Source organism: Hylobates moloch, unplaced genomic scaffold (assembly GCF_009828535.3).
Source record: "Hylobates moloch isolate HMO894 unplaced genomic scaffold, HMol_V3 SCAFFOLD_8, whole genome shotgun sequence".
NCBI classification, from domain to species: domain Eukaryota; kingdom Metazoa; phylum Chordata; class Mammalia; order Primates; family Hylobatidae; genus Hylobates; species Hylobates moloch.
In genome coordinates, this window is record NW_026652283.1 from 81,858,942 (window position 1) to 81,879,780 (window position 20,839).

At 41.3% G+C, this 20,839-nt stretch overlaps 1 protein-coding gene across 7 annotated transcripts in view; it reads left to right on the top strand.

The window, feature by feature from the left end:
- Positions 1–20,839, top strand: part of SMARCC1 (SWI/SNF related, matrix associated, actin dependent regulator of chromatin subfamily c member 1) — a 203,014-nt gene that overhangs the window by 164,667 nt on the left and 17,508 nt on the right. For 6 of the 7 annotated variants that reach the window (XM_032161732.2, XM_032161733.2, XM_058442201.1 and 3 more), the window contains 2 exons: positions 1,365–1,499; positions 13,686–13,947. In XM_032161732.2, the coding sequence (XP_032017623.1) occupies positions 1,365–1,499; positions 13,686–13,947 (397 nt within the window). Of the gene's footprint in view, positions 1–1,364; positions 1,500–13,685; positions 13,948–17,589; positions 17,637–20,839 lie in introns of those variants that run through there. The other variant, XM_058442199.1, reaches the window with a different exon arrangement.

A 20,839-nucleotide genomic window follows, 5' to 3' on the forward strand; every position in this document is an offset into this window, starting at 1 on the left:
ACTTACTTTTTATTTTATACCTCTTTGTAACTTTTCAGTTTATGTCATGTGCATAAATTTTTTTGTTCAAAAATATAAATTGTATAACATTGTACAATGATAATGCCTTGAATTACATAATATTTATTTAAAGTTTTGGTGTCATTGATGTAGCTCATTGTATTTTAGGGTGGCAGACATGATCATTAATAGCTATAAAATCTCATTGTCACCTCTTGTCTACATTTCTGAATCTTTTTGCAAATGGGTCTCCATATCTGTAAAACTACAGTTTTTATTTTCAACGGTAAATGAATGAAAAATTAGGCTTTCGTCTAAGTGTTAGGTCTCAGCATAGTTCCCAAAAGCCTGTATTAAGTTGCATGGTTGCTCCTAGGTTCTATAGGAAACCTACAATCATTAAGAGATCAGTAAAATAGCCACTCCGTGCTATTTCTTAAGACCTTGGTAAGATGCGTGCTGTGACATGCACAGTTGTGGCATGTCATAGCTACTCAGTTGGCTTAGGCAGAAGGATCACTTGAGCCCAGGAGTTGGAGGTCAGTCTGGGCAACATAGGTTTTTTTTTTTATGAAGAACCCTGCTTCTTAAACACATAAATTCAGCAGACATAATAAAAGTGAATGAAAAATGGTGCTGGGAGTTTGTTGGGGAAGTTCTTGGATGGCATCTGTAGAGGGTGGGACTGATTGCTAGCTAGTAGTTAGGGTCTTAAGCAGATATAAGTAATGTGGCATCATCTTGTTTGTGCTCTTGAGTTGGCAGGAAGCATTCACCATCAGTCTTGTGGCAAAGGAGTGATAGTCTTCCAGAGTACCTTTCTGTTTAGTACTGTATTTATTTTTCCAGCTATGGACCTGGACCTGGAATTACAGGTCAAATATTGTTTTCCCCTTTGTTTCCACACATGAGGTCAGCTCACCAAAGAGAAGGGAGAGGCTTTGTGTAAGAGTGTCAGGTGCTGTCCTCAGCAGCCTGCCTGCCCACCCAACCCCAGAAAAGTTTTAGGGAGGAAAGGATAGTGAGGGGACAGACCGAGTGCCAGGATGGGGTGGTAGGTGGCAAAGTACCTCCTGTCCTCATCTTTGGCCCATCAGGGTCCTGATTTGCCCTCTCCTTCTTAATAGCCCTTTTGAAGGTAGTAGTTTACCACATGAGGCATTTCCTTTAATCTTTTAAGGGTTGATTTATCTCTATAAGGACCAGAAATTCAGAGACAGTTATTTTAGATTGTACGTTACAAAGGAGACATATAGGGTACCACTGTAAATTATATAATCTCTACTTTGAATATTGTCAGCATTTTCTTAATGTTCTTTAAGCAAATGTTTACCTAAATAGCTTGAATGATCTTTTACCCTTAGCACCTGGCTGCAGTGGAAGAAAGAAAGATCAAGTCCCTGGTAGCTCTCTTGGTTGAGACACAAATGAAGAAACTAGAGATCAAACTTCGACATTTTGAAGAGCTGGAAACTATCATGGACAGGGAGAAAGAAGCTGTAAGTATTTGGAATTTTATAGTGGTTTTTTCACAATTAAACCTTGGTCACTTTTCACAAAACACAAGTTAGATAAAATAAATGGTAGCCTGTTCTCTTGGTCTCCATGGCTAACTTCTGTCTTTTTTCTGTTTGATTTGCCGTTTCAAAAGGATTATTAGCCAGTGATGTTAAATAAAAGGCACTCTGTTAACTCTCTAAAGCGAATTATCTAAATCTCAGCTTCTTGTACATGCTGGCTGTGAAGATACATGATGATATTAAATTCTTCCCTCTACAAAACTTAGATCTTAGAGTTATTCCATTACTTACTTGTTACCAATAAAGTAGAAACTGTATAACTCTATTATCTGATTCAGGGATTTTCTTTTTTTTTTTTTTTTTTTAAAGTTTTAATTTTTATTTTAGATTCAGAGGTACTTGTGCAGGTTTGTTACATGGATATATTGTATGATGCTTAGGTTTAGGCTTCTATTAAAGCTGTCACCCAGATAGTTAACATAGTACCCAATATGTAGCTTTTCAATCTTTCACCCTTTTCTCCTCTTCCCCTTTTGGAGTCACCAGTGTCTGTTGTTTCCATCCTTATGTCTGTGTATATACAGTGTTTAGCTCTCACTTAAAACTGAGAACATGCGGCATTTTTTGCTTCCAAGTTAATTCACTTAGAATAATGGCCTCCAGCTGCATCTATGGTGGTGCAAGGGACATAATTTCATTTTTTTATGGCTGTGTAGTATTTCATATTGTATATGTACCACATTTTCTTTATCCAGTCCACTGTTGATGGGCACCTAGTTTGATTTCACATCTTCGCTATTGCGAATGGAGCTGCAATAAACATGCATGTGCAGGTGCATTTTTGGTAGAACAATTTCTTTTCTTTTCTTTTTCTTTTTTTTTTGAGACGGAGTCTCACCCTGTTGCCCGGCTGGAGTGCAGTGGCACAGTCTCAGCTCACTGCAACCTCTGCCTCCCTGGTTCAAGCGATTCCCCTGCCTCAGCCTCCTGAGTAGCTGGGACTACAGGCACACGCCACCACGCCCAGCTAATTTTTGTGTTTTTAGTAGAGACGGGGTTTCACCATGTTGGCCAGGATGGTCTCTATCTCTTGACCTCATGATCTGCCCACCTCAGCCTCCCCAAGGGCTGGGATTACAGGCATGAGCCACCATGCCTGGCCGAACAATTTATTTTCTTTTGGGTATATACCCAGTAATGGGATTCCTGGGTTGAATATTAGTCATATTTTTGTTTCTTTGAGAAACCTCCAAACTGCTTTCCACAGGGGCTGAACTAATGTACAGTCTCATCAGCAGTTATATAAGTTTTCAGAGATTTTCTTGATTCCCTGACTTCTTCAAAATAAATACTAGAGAGGAGAACTTAATCTCATCTTGAGTTAGGAACCTAGTTTTCTGTTATCCTCCCTCAGATCCATCCTTGGGCTTTCTCACACTTCTCTTCCCTCACCTATACTGAATGGTAGCTGGAAGTAGGCCCATCCTGAGTCTTGTACGTAGCATTCCCTGGAGCAGAAACTTTGGACATAAGGTCATGGGCCAAACAGGACCAAGAGAATTATGAAAAGGACCAAAGTGAGAGTGGAAGTCATAAAAAGTAAGAAATTTAGAAGCAGAGAAACATTTGGTTATCTTGGGAGAAGTTCTGGAGAAAAAGAGATTAAGCTCTTAGTGAAAAAAAAAAATATATTATTTATTTATTTATTTATTTATTTTTGAAACGGAGTCTTACTCTGTCACCCAGGCTGGAGTGCAGTGGCATGATCTTGGCTCACCACAACCTCTGCCTCCCAGGTTCAAGCGATTCTCCTGTCTCAGCCTCCCAAGTAGCTGGGATTACAGGTGCGCACCACCACGCCCAGATAATTTTTTGTTTTTTAGTAGAGACGGTTTCACTGTGTTGCCCGGGCTGGTCTCGAACTCCTGAGCTCAGGTAATCTGCCTGCCTCAGCCTCCCAAAGTGCTAGGATTACAGGCGTGAGCCACCGCACCTGGCCAAAAATAAATTTTTGTAATGAGTTGACTAGAGAAAGAATTAGTGACTCCCTAAGCATGGGCTAAATTTGAGCCTTTAGTTAGGACTTTGTCCCTCTGACTATTTTGACTTTTTTATCTACATAAGAGATTCTGACTCCAAATGGTAGAACTTTAAAAAGAAATTATTCGAGAATACTGATTATTTTAGGATTTACATTTGCCTGAGTATCTTCTTGCATTATTTAAAGTGTTTCTTAGTGGCCAGTCTGAGCAAGTCCTCTGTTGAACTCCTCATGAGTAGCCCAGTACCTGTCACCATAGCCCATATCCATTTTGTCCTAAGACCAGCTGGCCCCAAAAGTAGGAAGAGGCTGCTTCAGTAGCTCTCCTACCCCAACTCTATACCACCCCACCCTCAGTTCCCTGATTAGGAAGGAGCCTAGTCAGGGACTTACTGTGCTTCTCACTCCATACTGTACATCTGTCATTGAGCTTCTGTCTCTGTAAGCATCTCTCACACCATTGACCGTCTCCTGCCCGGGGAGCTCATGAGACCCTGGTTTCATCTCTGTCACCCTCTGTGTATGCTGGACCAAATGCAGGCTTCTTCACAGCCTTACTGTCTTTGCCACCTGTTGTGCATCCTGCTTCTCTGGCCAAGAAGGCCCTTTGCCCCACTTTTTGGCTACCTCCTGCATTCCTCAGCTGTGGGTGGCATGGCCTTCACATTTACTGCTGTGGCAGCCTCACAGAGCACTTAATTGCACTGTAATCACCAGTTCATGGGTTCGCATTTCTGTACCAGAGTATATACTTTTTGAGGGCAGGGACTTAATCAGATGTCTTTGTTAACACAGAAGTAGCACATCACAGGCCCTTACTTAAATGAGTGTGTGTCAGCATTGTTGCCGTAGTTGGGAAAGTGGAAAGGATAATCCACCCTTAGAGACTTAGTTTAATGAGGGAAACAGTCAACAAATAAGGACAATACAGTATGTTTGTATAGTACAGCAGTTGTACAGATGCTGCTATAGGAACAGAAAGGAGGAATCCCCAGGAGATGGGGAGAGGGAGAAGTTATCAGAGAAAACGTCCAACAGGTGGAGCTTTAGGGAATGAGTCTTTGTGTTTATCTTTCTCTAATAAGCTTTCCTTTTGACATTTTACAGATTTTCTTAGAGGGCCTGGAGTAATAGGGGGCTATAATATAGCAGAGTGGATTATTGGCATATGCAGGATTCAAATGATGATTGGGTAGATCCCACTGGCAGTAAGACGTCTTGCTGTCATTTGCAAAGCATAACTGATCTATTAGCCTTGAATATTGAGTCAACCCTGAGCACTTACAGAATATATCTAGTTTGGCAAGGAGCTCTTTCCTCAGCACTAAGTTGCTTTCTCTTCAAAGAATGAACCTGCAGGTCCCCCGGTTTTTTAAATCTTCTGTTGGACCTGTTGTCTGTCCCCTAAGAATAGCAGAGTTCGTATCCCCTTTCCGTTTTTGTCCATTGGCCCCCAGACACCAAGGGGCAGTGTATAACCGCTCCACTTCTCTCAGCCCTGCAGAAGTTTCCTTGTGTGGTGTATATTTTTTAAATAACTACTTAAATTATATAACTTCACTATTTTTTTTCTTTTGACTTTTTTCTGGGGGGACAGGGCTCACTCTGTTGTCCAGGCTGGAGTGCAGTGGTGCAGTCATGGCTCACTGCAGCCACAAACCCTTGGGGCTCAAGTGATCCTCCGTCCTCAGCCTCCCAGGCAGCTGGGACTACAGGCATGAGACACTGTGCCCAGCTAATTTTTTTTTTTTTTTAAATATTGACAGGATCTTGCCATGTTGCCCAGGCTGGTCTCAAACTCCTTGCCTTAAGCAGTCCTCCCACCTTCTCCTCTCAAGGGGTTTGGATTACAGGCATGAGCTGCTGTGTCCAGCTTTTTGACTTTTAAAAAATGTTACTTTCTTATCAGATCACACACAATATTTCATAAATATTTTCTGAATAAAACAACACAGCTGAAAATGTTGGGAAAATACCCTCTGGACTCCATCCCAGTACACAACGCTGCTCTGCTTGAATTCTTCCATGGTAGACTGTTATTTTCTTAATCAGCATTTGGTGTCAGCTGTTTGTGGCAGGAAAATTCTTTGTATGAGACAGTCCCTACCCCTACTGAATGAATGTCAATAATCCAACTGTATTAGTTATAAATTGCCATGGTTTCTGAGTAAGTGATTCAAAAAAGTAAGAGTATGAAAAAGCACACAAAATGGGAGCTATAATGTTCTTTATAATGTAAACATGCGAGTCACATCCCTTCTGCCACATCCTGTTGGTCACAGACCAACTCTGGATCTGGGGTAGCTGAATAGTTTCAGTGGGGATGGTGTAAATATTAGAAAGCAGGATCATTGGCAACCAGCTTGGAGACCTGTTCTCAGACCAACCAAAATGGGTCATTTGAACTTCAAAATGCCACCTGCTCATTTTGTGTATAATTAAGACATAACCTCTTTCTCACTTTAGCACTAGCATCCTATCCTTCCCTGTGGGAAGCAAAGCTATGAATGTTTTTCTACTGATGATTTCCACACAGAATTCTTGTGAAAATTGAGAGAAGTATGGCATATGCCTGGCACAGTGTCTAGCACATACATAGTAAGTGTTTGGTAAATATATGCCTCCCATTATGCAAACCAGTAATCAACAAATATGTACAAAATTCTTAAGATTCATAAGCCATTGTTGGCTTTGTGAGCATTTATTGGGTCAGTTACTATGCCAAAGCACGTTAAATGGATTTACTCACTTTATTTCCCAGCAAACTATGTGAGGAAGCCATAAGCAAGAAAATAATGTTTGCCTTGAATCCCCTTATTCAAGAATCCAGCAGTGATGTTGGATGACAACATAAGCCACTTCTTTGTTAGCCCTTCTTACATTCCAGACTGGAGCTTGAACCTGGTAGGTTGTATACCTCAGATCACATGGGTCAGAAATGACAGAGCCAGATCTCAAACCTGTTTGTTCAGCTCTCTGTATTTTTCTAGTTCTTCGCAATTTATAAAGAAATGAGCTTTTGCTATTTCATTTTAACCTAGGGACTCTGAGATATATATGCTTCTGTCATCCTTCTATTATGAATCAATAAAGTTGATACTCCAGACAGTGAATAGATCGGCTAGGAGTAGAGGCACCCAACTCTCCACCTCCCACACTGCCTCAGTTCATTTTAGAGTGCACTCTTGCTCATCTTAACCTAGTAAGCAGTAGCTTTAGGATAACGTTTTTTTAAATGGAACGTTTGGTTTTGTTTAAATAGCAAAAGGTTTCAGAAATTAAGACTCAAAATCAAATATAAAGCTTTTTTTTTTTCCTCTAATGACTTAAAGCCAGATGTTCTTTTTAGTCTTAAGTAATTGTAACTAAATGTAATCATATAAAAATTTCAGGACCAGGCATGGTAGCTCATGCCTGTAATCCCAGCACTTTGGGAGGCCAAGGCGGGAGGATCACCTGAAGTCAGGGGATCGAGACCAGCCTGGCCAACATGGTGAAACCCTGTCTCTACTAAAAATACAAAAATTAGCTGGGTGTGATGGTGGGTGCCTGTAATCCCAGCTACTTGGGAGGCTGAGGCAGGAGAACCACTTGAACCCGGTAGGCAGAGGTTGCAGCTTGCAGAGATCGTGCCATTTTACTCCAGCCTGGGTGACAATAGCGAAACTCTGTCTCAAAAAAAAAAAAAAAAAAAAAAATTCAAATTTGTTATAGGTATCATGAACTCAGCTGTAATTAATAGCTATTCCAACTCCCTCATATTTTAAAGAATTAAAGGAAAGGCAGTTATGGAAGTTACAGAGTCTATCAGGGAATTGACATGAGAAAAGCACTCCAGTTCAGGGGAGGGTGTTGAGCTGCCAGTGGGTCTACCACTCATTGTGTCTGTAGACTGAGTAGCTTTTGGTGCTAGGCAGAAGCACACAGCAGTCAACAGAGCAGGTTTCAACGTGGGTTGTGTTGTAGACTAAACTACCTGGAGAGAATTGAAAGGCTTGGGCCCCACATAAGCCGTTTACATTTGAATGTTTTTTTTAAAAGACACTCTGAGGCCATCGAGAATGGATCTATGAGCTGATTCCATTTATAGCTTTTGGACTAAATGTTATCTGTGTCTTTGAAGTTCATTTGGCTAGGTATAGAAATTTTATACCTTCAGAGGCTGGGTGCTGTGGCTCACACCTGTAATCCCAGCACTTTGGGAGGATGAGGCGGGTGGATCACCTGATGTCAGGAGTTCGAGACCAGCCTGGCCAACATTGTGAAACTCCGTCTCTACTAAAAATACAAAAATTAGGTGGGCGTGGTGGTGGGCACCTGTAATTCCAGCTATTCGGGAGGCTGAAGCAGGAGAATCACTTGAACCCAGGAGGCAGAGGTTTCAGTGAGCCGTGATCGTGCCATTGCACTCTAGGCTGGGCAGTAAGAGCAAAACTCTGTCTTAAAAAAGAAAAGAAATCGTGTACCTTCAGAAAAGAGGGACTATTAGGGAACTCGGAACTGTGAGAAACCCAGACCCTGTACTTAAGGAAGTTAAAGGATGGATGAGACATTGACTCAAAGAAACCAAATACTATGAGATGATGGGGCTATGAAAATTCAGAGAAAGGGGAGGTCATGGTCAGCTCAGATTATCAAGGTAAGATTCCTGGAGGAGGAGGATTGATAATGATTTGTAAGAAAGGCCCAGCTCTTGAAATATGAAAAGAATGATTGCTTAGGAGACTGGAGAGTCAGCCTGCCTTGATAGTTTTTGTGGTAGATAAAATGATTTATTTGTTCATTTGCCAAATACTCACTGAGCATCTGTCCTCCAGGCATACAGCTACTGAGGATACAGTGGTAGATAAAACCCAACAAAGATCTCTGCCTTGGTGGATCTCAAATAATTAGAAACCATGAGTGAATTGAGGAAGTTATATAAGTAATAAGATATTATGCTGCATATATATAGGTATACATACAAGCTTTGTGTGTATGTTATGGGCTGAGTCGGGGGGAGATTAGGAGTGGCAGGGAAGGGATTTCTGTTTTGAGTGGTGTCATCAGATTAGGACTTATTGAGAACCTGACAGTTGATGGGCAAGCACTTCCAGGTGCTGGAAACAGCCAGTGCAGAGGCCCTGAGGCAGGAGTATGACTTGTTCAGAAACAAGGGAGTAGGTGGGTGGGCTGGAGCATAAATGAGTCAAGGGAGTTAGGAGCATAAAGTCAAAGAGATCATGGTGACCAGATCACAGAAATCCTTGAAAGCCGTCCAGAGGCCTTTTTGCTTTACTCTGAAATGTGGAATAATTGCGGGACCTTGAGTTGAGGACTGAAGTGATCTTCCTTACAGTTTATCAGGGATCACTCTGTCTACTATGTTAGAGAGAGTAAATTATAAGGCAGCAAGGTCAGAATCAGGGAGACTTGGTGTGGAGGCTGTTAGGTTAATGCATGTGAGATATGGTGGCTTGGACCAGGGTGTCAGCCATGGAAGTGAAGAGAAATGGTGAAGTTCTAGATGGAATTTGAAGATAGAGATAATGGGCTATCCTCACAAATAGTAAGTTTAGAAAAGTTTGTTGTATTTTATGACAAACTAAGGAAGAAAGAACAGCAAAAAAGAATTTCATAGTGTCCCAGGGTAATTATATTTAACTTTGTTTTCTGTGTAGTTGTAGTAATTCATCTCTGTCCTGCCTGTCATACAATTGAATCTATTGTTCAACATTTGCTATTACATTAAAGATAGTTTTATTTGAGATTAGAAAGCCATACCCAGTAGCAGGTTCAGTTCTGAAGCAGAAAGACATGTGGCCTCATGAAGCAAGCACACTGCAACAAAGATAAAATGACCAGTCACATAATGATGCAGGCTCCCTTTTTGGATTTCTGCTACCAGAAGTACACATGGAAGTAGCAAAATGCAATTATATTGTTTTCTTTTACCTCACGTATGAAAAGGGATGGATATGTCTGTTTTGGATTTGGGGTTTTTTCAGTGAATTTCTCATCACTGATACAAAGCATTGAAAAGGAAGGTGTGATTATTTACTTTAGCTCTGAGGCTTCAAGTCTCAGCTGATATTTCAGTCCTTGGCATTATAGATAGATTTTTGTGGCCCTCACTGTCTTTTACTCTTTCCCACCCCCCTCCCTACTTTATGCAAATAGAAGGGAGAAGAGCTTTGTGTGAACTTCAGCTGCACTTGCAGCTGTGTCTGCGTTTGGTGTCTTGGTGTTGAAAAGTGCTCTGTTGTGTTAGATTTCGCTTGGATACGGCTGCTTTATACATACACAGTGAAGAGGGAGAGGAAGGCAGGTTTTTTGAAAGCAGGGGAAGTGGGGGCTCAGGATGTGTCTTCAGAGCAGGGCCATAGGCAGCCTTGTATGAAAAACTGGGTTCACTGGAGCCTATTTTTTTGTTATTGAAAAATATGTATGTGGTATTTTAAATTTTCAAATCATAAATAAAAAGTTCTGGCCAGGCGCGGTGGCTCATGCCTGTGCACTTTAGGAGGCCGAGGCAGGCGGATCACTTGAGGTCAGGAGTTCAAGACCAGTCTGGCCAACATGGTGAAACCCCATCTCTGCTAAAAATACAAAAATTAGCTGGGTGTGGTAGTGGGCACCTGTAATGCCAGCTACTTGGGAGGCTGAGGGAGGAGAATTGCTTGAACCCGGAAGGCGGCCACTGCACTCTAGCCTGGGCGACGGAGCGAGACTCCGACTCAAAAAAAAAAGGGGGTGGGGGGAAGAAGGTTCTCCTACTCCCAGTTTCATTTCTATGGATGATCACTGTTAATAGTTCGTATCTTTCAGAACATTTTAAATGTGTTTATACATGATCACAAAGTCATTTTTATATACTTGGATTATCTTATAAATATTTTTATTGCAACTTGTTTTTTCCCCCATTCAGGTTATCTTATGTAACTGAACATCAAAAAGAATGCCTTGATGACCATCCTTACACATGCATACGTACAATATTCTAGGACAGATTTCCAGATGCCTAATCACTGGGTCATTGGTTAAGTGCATTTAAAATATGACCAGTACTGGCAATTTTCTCTCAGAAATTCCTAGTTAATATTAATACTCTCTGATTGCCACAAAAGTGAATGCAGTCTTCAACTTGATTTAATAAAAATAAGGTGTCTAGAACAAGAAAAGTAATTTTATTTGCATGATGAGGCCAGTACATGTTGGCAAGCTCTGCTGCATCTGCCGCAGAGCAGAGATGGCCCTCATGGAGCCAACTGGTAGCCTGTTATTTGGGCATTGCTTTCTACTCATAGGACGTGTTTAGCCCCACATTGGAATTTTTGGTTTAAACTGGGTTCTCTTTCAGGTTTATGTATGTGTTTAATCACTTATTCTTTCTAATTCTTCTAATTACGTTTTTTAAATTACCTTCTAAGTTTTAAAATGACAGATGAAACTCAGAAAACAAAGAGGATAATACAGGCTAGCTCATGTTGTAGGCAAGGAAAATTGGGCAAATTTTTCTTCCCAGCTTGGCCCTCTCATCCTCTTATTAGTAGATTCTTTTTTTCTTTCCAAGGTTAATACCTTGATACTAAGGGAAGCCCCCAAAGAAAGGCTAGTTTGGTTAAAAACAGAACTCAAAATTCAGCTAGGTAATGCAGAGATCAAAATTTCATTTTAGAGTCACTGCTCCCTCCAGTAGCAGTTCAGCTTCCTTATAAAGCATATCTTGACCTAAATTCCATAGTTCTTACATAACGGTAGGACTACAGCCAAGCCGTTCAGACCAGTAGTCACTCAACAAAAACATAGATAAGAGGATGTTTTCTGGCCACCTCTTAAGCAAATTCAGAGTCCTAAATTCCTAGAAAGAATGATTAGAAGAAAGCAAAACCAAGAATCCGTAGCCAGAATATTTAGATTTCCCACCCCACCATTTACAATCATTTTGCCTCTTTCTTACTAATCTGATTAGTCTTCCTGCAGAACTGGACTTCCAGAAGATTCTCTTGCTGTTTACATCTCACATCTCCCTTCTCATCATGCACACAGGAAACTGAACCACGCCAGGCTTTACCCTTTTCAGATCACCTTTCCCAGAAAATGAAGAGCCCACCCTAGACTATTAGAACCATGGTAGAACCCTGTCTTGCTTGTTCCTGGTAACCCTCAACCTCTCTCAAAATGTTTTGTTTCAGAAGATCTCCCTCTCCATAAGGAAAGTCTACAAGCCAGTTACCAAAATCCAGGACATAAGCTATACCATTTACGCTCTTTATTTGTTCTCCTCTTCGCCTGCTCATGCATCTTTTCTTCATACTGTGTTCATGGCCTGTCTTCCCACACCCCATCTGTCCATGGAAATACCCTAGTTGCTACTCCTATAACCAGTGATGCTTCTCACTCAGTTTCACAGGGATTTTCCCCAATCAGCCCTCTGCCAAAGGCCCAGATTTTTAGGCTAATTCTCATGCTTATTCCATCTAGTTTTTGCAAGTAATAGTGTATAGTGTTTATCCACAGAACTTGCTGCCCCCAAAAGCAAAAATGTTATACTTCCCTAACCTATTAAATGCCTCAGAATAGTGCTATTGGACAGAAATATGTGAGCCGTACATATAACTAAAATTTTCTAGTAGCCAAATTAAAAACAGGTGAAATGATGTTTTACATAATCCAATATATGTAAAACCTACATATATACATTGTTTCTATATGTAATTTATGTGAACAATTTTTCATATTAAGTCTTCAAATTTTACTGTGCATCACCGACAGCACATCTCATTTCATGTTAGCCACACTTCAAGTGCTCAGTAGCTGTGTGTGGCTTCTAACTTCTGTATTGGACAACACAGCACTAGAAAATAATTCCCAGTGACTCAGATTTTTCTATGAAAATGATGGGATGGAGACATTATTGAAAAGAAGTGGGTTTATTAACCCTCCTTATGCTTATGATTTTTATACTACCAGAGATCTGGATTTTCATTTTCCCGCATGTTCAGGTTGATTTTCTTTATCATCCCTGAATTAAATTAATTTAGGATAGGCTTCATTCTCTGAACTAAACATATAATATTGTATTTCTGTTTATTCTCATTTAGGTGCCAGAAAGATTATCTTGAATATTGAAATGCTTGTAGTCGTTAAACTAAGATTCATGCAAATTTTTTTATAGGCAACTAAAATATTCCGTGAATGTGTCACCAAGTATAATTTTGGGTACTTGAAAGCTAAGATTTGCAGTGGCACTGCCAAAGTTCCACATAGAGAAATGCATATCTTTGCAGCTAAGGCCACGTCAACTCATGCAGAGTAATTTAACTCTGGTGTTATGTTCTAAAATAGACGATAACCAAAAGAGTATCACATCCAAAAGAGAGCACATCGGAAGGTTGGGTGAACTTGAAATGTTAACATCTGAGGAACTATTACAAGGACAAGAGAGGCTCGTTTTACCTGGGGAAGACTCAGACAGCCATAGAAAGTATTTTTAGATATCTAGTCGGGCGCGGTGGCTCACGCTTGTAATCCCAGCACTTTGGGAGGCCGAGGCGGGCGGATCACGAGGTCAGGAGATCGAGACCACGGTGAAACCCCGTCTCTACTAAAAATACAAAAAAATTAGCCGGGCGTGGTGGCAGGCACCTGTAGTCCCAGCTACTTGGAGAGGCTGAGGCAGGAGAATGGCGTGAACCCGGGAGGCGGAGCTTGCAGTGAGTCGAGATTGAGCCACTGCACTCCAGCCTGGGTGAAAAAGCGAGACTCCGTCTCAAAAAAAAAATAAATAAAATAAAATAAATAAATAAATAAATAAATAGATATCTAAAGGCCTGCCAAACATAGAGGGGATTACATGTGTCCAAGTGAGCCCAAAGAGCAGTAGCCCTACTGCGGGAAGATTACAAGGAAAGACTTAGACTCAACATGGAGAAAACTTTGACCATGGTAACAGATGTCCAAATGGAAATATGCTACTCAAGAAATAATGCCTTTGTTCTCACTGTAGAAGGTGCAGGAAGTGAGGTGGTGATGTCAGTGTGATGGGATAGAGGGAATTCAGGCATTATGTAGTTGTCCTTTGTGTTATCCAATCCTGAAAGCCTCTTCTGTCGTCATTTCTCTTCCACTTCTTTTACTTACAGCTAGAACAACAGAGGCAGCAGTTGCTTACTGAACGCCAAAACTTCCACATGGAACAGCTGAAGTATGCTGAATTACGAGCACGACAGCAAATGGAACAGCAGCAGCATGGCCAGAACCCTCAACAGGCACACCAGCACTCAGGAGGACCTGGCCTGGCCCCACTTGGAGCAGCAGGTCACCCTGGCATGATGCCTCATCAACAGCCCCCTCCCTACCCTCTGATGCACCACCAGATGCCACCACCTCATCCACCCCAGCCAGGTAAGAGGAAGGACCTGCCCTTGGAAAAAGCTTACGGTCACTACAGAGGCACAGAGCATCATTAGGGCCAACCACACAGTTGGTGTTTTCTGATGAAGACTGCTCAAAATTTTCATTGTCATCTAGAAAATTGTAGGCATGTGAGATTTACGGTTATCGCCACATGAAGCCTTCCATGTTCCTTTTCTCTTAATATGATGCCTTTTCGTTGAGTAGGTCAGCCTCTGAATGGACAGTAATATCTCAGAGTTCATTCAGAATTTATCTTTGGATTGTTGATACTTTAAAAAAAATAGACATTTTCAAAGATAAACACACACAACACAGCAAACTCCCATGACCTGGTTTCAACAACCATCATCTTTCTGCCACTTTTACTTTTTGTTACGGAAATCTTCAACCATCGATAAATTAGAGAGAATAGTATGATAATCCCCCATGTACCTATTGGACAGCTTCAAAATTATCAACATTTTTGAGTCTGTTTTTATCTTTTCCTCCTCACTTTGGGAAATGAGATAGACTTCAAATATATCTGTAACCAGTGGGAGTCAATTTTTTTTTTTTTTTGAGACGGAGTCTTGCTCTGTTGCCCAGGCTGGAGTGCAGTGGCGCGTCTTGGCTCACTGCAAGCTCCGCCTCCCGGGTTCATGCCATTCTCCTGCCTCAGCCTCCCGAGTAGCTGGGACTGCAGGCTCACACCACCACACCTGGCTAATTTTTTTGTATTTTTAGTAGAGACAGGGTTTCACCGTGTTCGCCAGGATGGTCTCGATCTCCTGACCTCGTGATCTGCCCGCCTCAGCCTCCCAAAGTGCTGGGATTATAGGCGTGAGCCACCATGCCTGGCCAGGAGTCTTATTCTTTACATAACTGTCATCACCATCCAACAAAAGTAACCATAATTCCTAATATCATTCGTTAAATATCTTTTGAGTGCTTAGTTTGTTTGAATCAGTATTCAGTTAAGATTCACACATTTGTTGACATGTCTCTTAAAAATCTATGTGATAATTCACCTTCCTTTTTTTGTGCCATTTATGTGTTGAAGAAACCAGGGTTTTTCCACAGTGTAGCTGTGCCTGATTATACACCAAAGGTGCATAGTGTCATGTCATATGTCCTTCTAACCCCCACACACAAACACATTTCCTATAAACCAGAGGATTGCTCAGGTTCAAATTCACACTTTTTTTTTTTTTTTTTTTTTTTTTTTAAAAGACCCTGTCTCGCTCTGTTTCCTGGGCTGGAGTGCAGTGACATGGTCATGGCTCACTGCAGCCTCAACCTCCCAGGCTCAATCAATCCTCCCATCTCAGCCTCCTGAGTAGCTGTGACTACAGGCACATGCCACCACACCTGGCTAATTTTTGGTTTTGTCTTTATAAAGATAGGGTTTCACCTTGTAGCCCAGGCTGATCTTGAACTTCTGGGCTCAAGCAATCCTTGCGCCTTGACCTTCCAAAGTGCTGGGATTACAGGCATGACCTCTACCACACCCAGACAAGATTCACTTATGAGGTCAGGCATTCTTGTAATGTCAGTTTTTCTTTTTGTGATAATTAAGATTGATGAATAGTTCTGGTGTTGTCAGTCGGATTCATTCATTATAAAAATCCCTATTCGACTAAATTATTTTAGAATTGAGCGTTCAGAATTGCTTCTTAAATTAGCTATTTTAGGCCGAGCGCAATGGTTCATGCCTGTAATTCCAGCACTTTGGGAGGCCGAGGCGGGCGGATCACCTGAGGTCAGGAGTTCGAGACCAGCTTGGCCAAAATGGCAAAACCCCGTGTCTACTGAAAATACAAAAATTAGCCAGGTGTAGTGGTACACATCTGCAGTCCCAGCTACTCAGGAGGCTGAGGCACGGGTATTGCTTGAACCTAGGAGGCGGAGGTTGCAGTGAGCCAAGATTGCGCCATTGCACTCCAGCCTGGGTGACAGAGCGAGACTGTGTCTCTATTAGTTACCCTGAAAATCAGTTCTTATAGGAAAGCCTGGATAAATGCTTCATATTTTCCCTCTATTGGTTATCTGTATAATGAGTTGCTGCCCCCCAGTAACCAAAGGTGACCAGCGAAGGGTTTTTTGTGTATATTTTTAATATTATAAAATTATAAATTTTTAAATATTTTGTGTGTTTCAGTCTATCATAGATACTATTTGTGTTTCTTATTGCTTCTTAAAAGAGGTTGGGTCTCGCTGAGTTGCCCAGACTGGACCCAAATTCCTGGGCTCAAGCAATCCCTCTGCCTCAGCTTCTGAAGTAGCTGGATTATAGGCACGTTCCACTCTGCCTGGCTTTTTTTGATGCTACAATTATCCCACATTTGTAGCTTGTTTCGAGTTGGCTATTATTTACTAAATTTTAACTACTTTGAAAGTTGAACTCATAGTTCCTTCAAACTTAACTGCCAGCATCATTAAAACCTAGGATGTACTTGTAATTCCATTTCAACCCCCAAACCCCACATTCCTTCTCTTCTTAGAGGGCAATATGTATGGGTGTGTGCTGTGTATTTTGTTAGTCTAGTGAAAGTCATCTTGTAAGATTTTTATAGTTTGCTTATCCACAGTAATATACCAAGTGCTTAGAGCCAAAGTTTGTGCTTTTGGGGATGGGATGCAAATTCTCTGGCCAAGTCATGGTATTATCAACACACTTATTCACAACCCAAAATATATTTTAGGCTGTAGTTTTAGTACTTTTTGTTGGCTTTACCGAAAAACAGGGCTAAGTTTACTTTGGGAAGCTTTCATTTACACACACTCACAGGATTAATTTGCAATCGTGAGATTTACTACCATCATCAGACTTGCCACTCTAAATGACATTTGTGGAGGTAGCCTTAGAAGTTTACCCTGCTCACAACAACAAGATGCATTCTTTCTCACTCTTATTCTCTGTCTACTTGAGTGGATCTTAAATTCTCTATATGGAATCTGATTTTCTCCAGCGTTAAGCTTTCAAAAGATACAAATGCTTAACAGAGTGCACATCTCAAAGTAATTTTTCAAAAACAATCGTTATTTAAAAATTAAATTACTAGGCCAGGCTTGGTGGCTCACACCGTTAATCCCAGCACTTTGGGAGGCCAAGGCTTGAGGATCGCTTGAACCCAGGAGTTTGAGACCAGCCTGGGCAATATAGAGAGAAGCTGTCTCTACAAAAAAAAAAAAAAAAAAATAGCCAGGTGTGGTGGCACGTACCTGTAGTCCTAGCTACTCAGGAGGCTAAGGCTGGAGGATCTCTTGAGCCCAGGGGTTTGAGATTGCAAGTGAGCTGTGATTGTGACACTGCACCATTACACTCCAGCATGGGCAACAGAGTGAGACCCTGTCTCTGAAAAAATAAATAAATAAATAAAAATTCAGTTTCTAAAATACTAGGATAAACTTTTAAGAGGAAGTTTACTGTAGCTACTTGGTATTTGGCTCTTGATGGTGCTAAAGCATCATATTCACATTAACTGCTCACAGAACATCTAAGGAGCACTGGCATCTGCATTTACTTTGTAAAAGATGGGCAGAGAGGTGCATCTACTTTCTTCCCTAAATGAGATTTTGGTGATAATAGGTGTTTGTATGCCATGCCCCTCACCCACATTGTTTCACTTATTTCTCATTCTCACCTTACAGTTGAAGAACTGATGCATGGCAAGGCCGCATAGCTTTGCTGCATGGTAGAGCCAGGATTCACACTGAGCTCCATCTGATTCCAAAGTGAGGCCAGTGCCACAGTGCTGCCTCCCGTGACAGAAGACTAAGGGGATTTACAGCAGATTCAGATACAGCTATTCTAGTGAAGCAGTTCCAGCAAACTAGAGTTCATAAAAATAGTCTTTGGAAGAGAAATAGGTCATTTTAATCTTTTTACTTTTTCACAAAAATAGACTTTTCTAAAGTGAATTTGTAAAGAAAAGAATTATTGAGTGCAGTGCATGATGAGAGTTTTTTTTTTTATTTTTAGTCTGACAAGATAGTCTCATGATTTTTTATTGAAATAAAATGTACATTTTGGATAATGCACAATCATAAATATTCAGCTGAGTTTTTTTTTATTTCCTTTATACTTGCAGAATTGATGAGTTTTAACAGAGAATATTCATGTATAACCAACACACAGAGGCCCTCATCATACTCAGTCGCCTTCCCGTCCAAGGATAACAACTGTCCTGACTTCTAACACCATAGACTAGTTGGGCTGGGTGAATGTTATCTGAATGTAACCACAATGATACTTATTATGTCTGGCTGCTTTCCTTGTTTTGTTTTGTTTGAGACAGAAAGGGCCTTACTCTGTCACCCGGGCTAGAGTGCAGTGACATTATCAGGGCTCACTGCAGCCTCAACCTCCCAGGCTCAAGCCATCCTCTCACCTCAGCCTCTTGAGTAGCTGGGACCGCAAGTGCACACCACGACACCCCACTGCTTTTTAAATTTTTTTGTAGAGACATGGGCTCACTATATTGCCCAGGCTGGTCTTGAACTCCTGGGCTCAAGCAGTCCTCCCACCTCCGCCTCCCAAAGTGTTGGGATTATAAGCATGAGCCACCATGCCCGGCCACGTCTGGCTTCTTCCACTCAACATATATCTGAGATGTATTCACATTGTTGTTAGTGGTTGTACATTTGTTCCTTCTGTTTGCTATACAGTGTTCTGTGGCTGTACTATTTATTAGTCTGTTGTTTTGGACATTTGACTGATTTCTGGATTTTAGTTATTATGAATAGTTTGTGCTGTTGTGAAATACACGAGCACATCTTTTGATAAGACATATATGTACATTTCTGTTGTATATATCCCTAAGGTGTAGAATTGAGTATTTATGAACCTAAGAGTGGATCATAGGATATGCATATGTTCAGATTAATAGATACTGCCAAACTTTTTGCAAAGTGGTGGTGCCTGTTTACACTCTAGCAGTATGTGAGAGTTCCAGCAATTCAAGATAATAATTTTTCCAAATTACCCCTTTTGTTGGGTTGCTTTGGAGTTTGAATATAAAATCAAGTCTGTTAAAGAGTAAAATTAAGAGCAACAGCACATTAGGCTGGGCGTGGTGGCTTACGCCTGTAATCCCAACACTTTGGGAAGCCAAGGCAGGTGGATCACTTGAGGCCAGGAATTCAAGACCAATATCTGGCCAACACGGCAAAACCCTATCTCTACTAAAAATAGAAAAATTAGCCGGGTATGGTGGCACACACCTGTAATTCCAGCTACTCAGGAGGCCGAGGCACGGGAATTGCTTGAACCCAGGAGGCAGAGGTTGCAGTGAGCTGAGGTCATGCCACTGCACTCCAGCCTGGGCAACAGGGTGAGAGATCCTATCTCAAAAAAAAACAAAAACAGTGAATTAAACCCACTATTCCACTATTTTAAAGTTACCAGTTCAGAAAAAGCTGGTTCTAACACGTAGGTCTGATAGACCATATTCTAAAGGTCAGCTAAAAAGGACTTTCAAACCAGGGCAAGTAAGATTGTCCGTAACATTTTGGGGCCAGAATGGCTTTAGTCTCTTGAGTTGCCACAGGGTAAGGTAAGAACTATGAGCAGGTCCTTCCAACTCATGACTCCTAAGTTCCAGAAAAATTAACAGGCCACAGCTTACATTGGGAGCTGAAGATTATCTGGGTCAGTTGGCTGTCTTTGGTATTTGGCTAGACTTTATGATATATGATGGGAATTATCAGCTTCTGGATGCTAGTAAGGTTGGGGAAGTGCTGAGAGGAGGGACTAGGCAGATTTATTACCAAGTGGTTAATTTTTCATCTCTCTGGCCTCTGTATAAGTATGCAGATAAGTTACATGTAATTTTTCTCTACAAAACTCTCCATCAGTTAGTGGTAGAGCCTGTTAAAGTAGCAGCTTGGTATTATGAATCTGCTAGGCTCTTAAACACTTATGGACTTCTAGGTATGAGTGTAGCTGGTATAAGGCGGCACCTGTACATACTCCATTTAGTTTGTACCGATACCTCTCTAAGTTCTTCAGCCCCTCTGCCCTGTCCCCTACCTTTGATTCATCAAATGCTTATAATTTTTGTTTAGAGACTACTGTATGCATGCCTCTATTGCTCTTCCTTGGCTCTTATTATTTGGTCCTATTCCTAACTCACCTGGTAACTCCAACTTTTGGTAGATTTTGATCCTATCTCTTATAGTGTCCCAATTTGGTTTCTTCCTACCAAACAAAAAGGCACGGGAAGTATCTGTAGTAGAATGTTTCTGGTATCCAGTTGGCAAATGGAAACTGAAGGTTGGCCCCACCTGTTCTTAGACCACCTTTAGGTTTTGTTGATCTTAATGAAATACACAGCACTGCATTTCATTCCTTTTCATTTAAACTATAAAATTGTATCAAATGATGCCTACATTAAGATTCTCCCTATAAGACTGCCATTCCAGATGGCAAAAGGTGAATAGTCATAATAGAAACCAGTTCTTATTAAGCACGTGTGTGGTATTCCCTTGACCACACCCTGGGCCATGGTATCTGTTAATATGAAAGCACATGGGGAACCACAGAGAATGGCCTAGGTGGTGGCTGCTGTTTGCTGAGGTGTGCTGCTTACTCGAGCAGAAGGGCACCTCTGACTGCTTGGGATTCCTTTTTTTTTTTTTTTGAGACAGAGTTTTGCTCTTGTCACTCAGGCTGGAGTGCAATTTTGAAGTCTTGGCTCACCGCAACCTCTGCCTCCCAAGTTAAAGCAATTCTCCTGCCTCAGCCTCCCGAGTAGCTGGGATTACAGGCACCTGCCACCATGCCCAGCTAATTTTTTTATTTTTGGTAGAGACAGGGTTTCACCATGTTGAGCAGGCTGGTCTTGAGCTCCTGACCTCAGGTGATCCACCCGCCTCAGCCTGCCAAAGTGCTGGGATTACA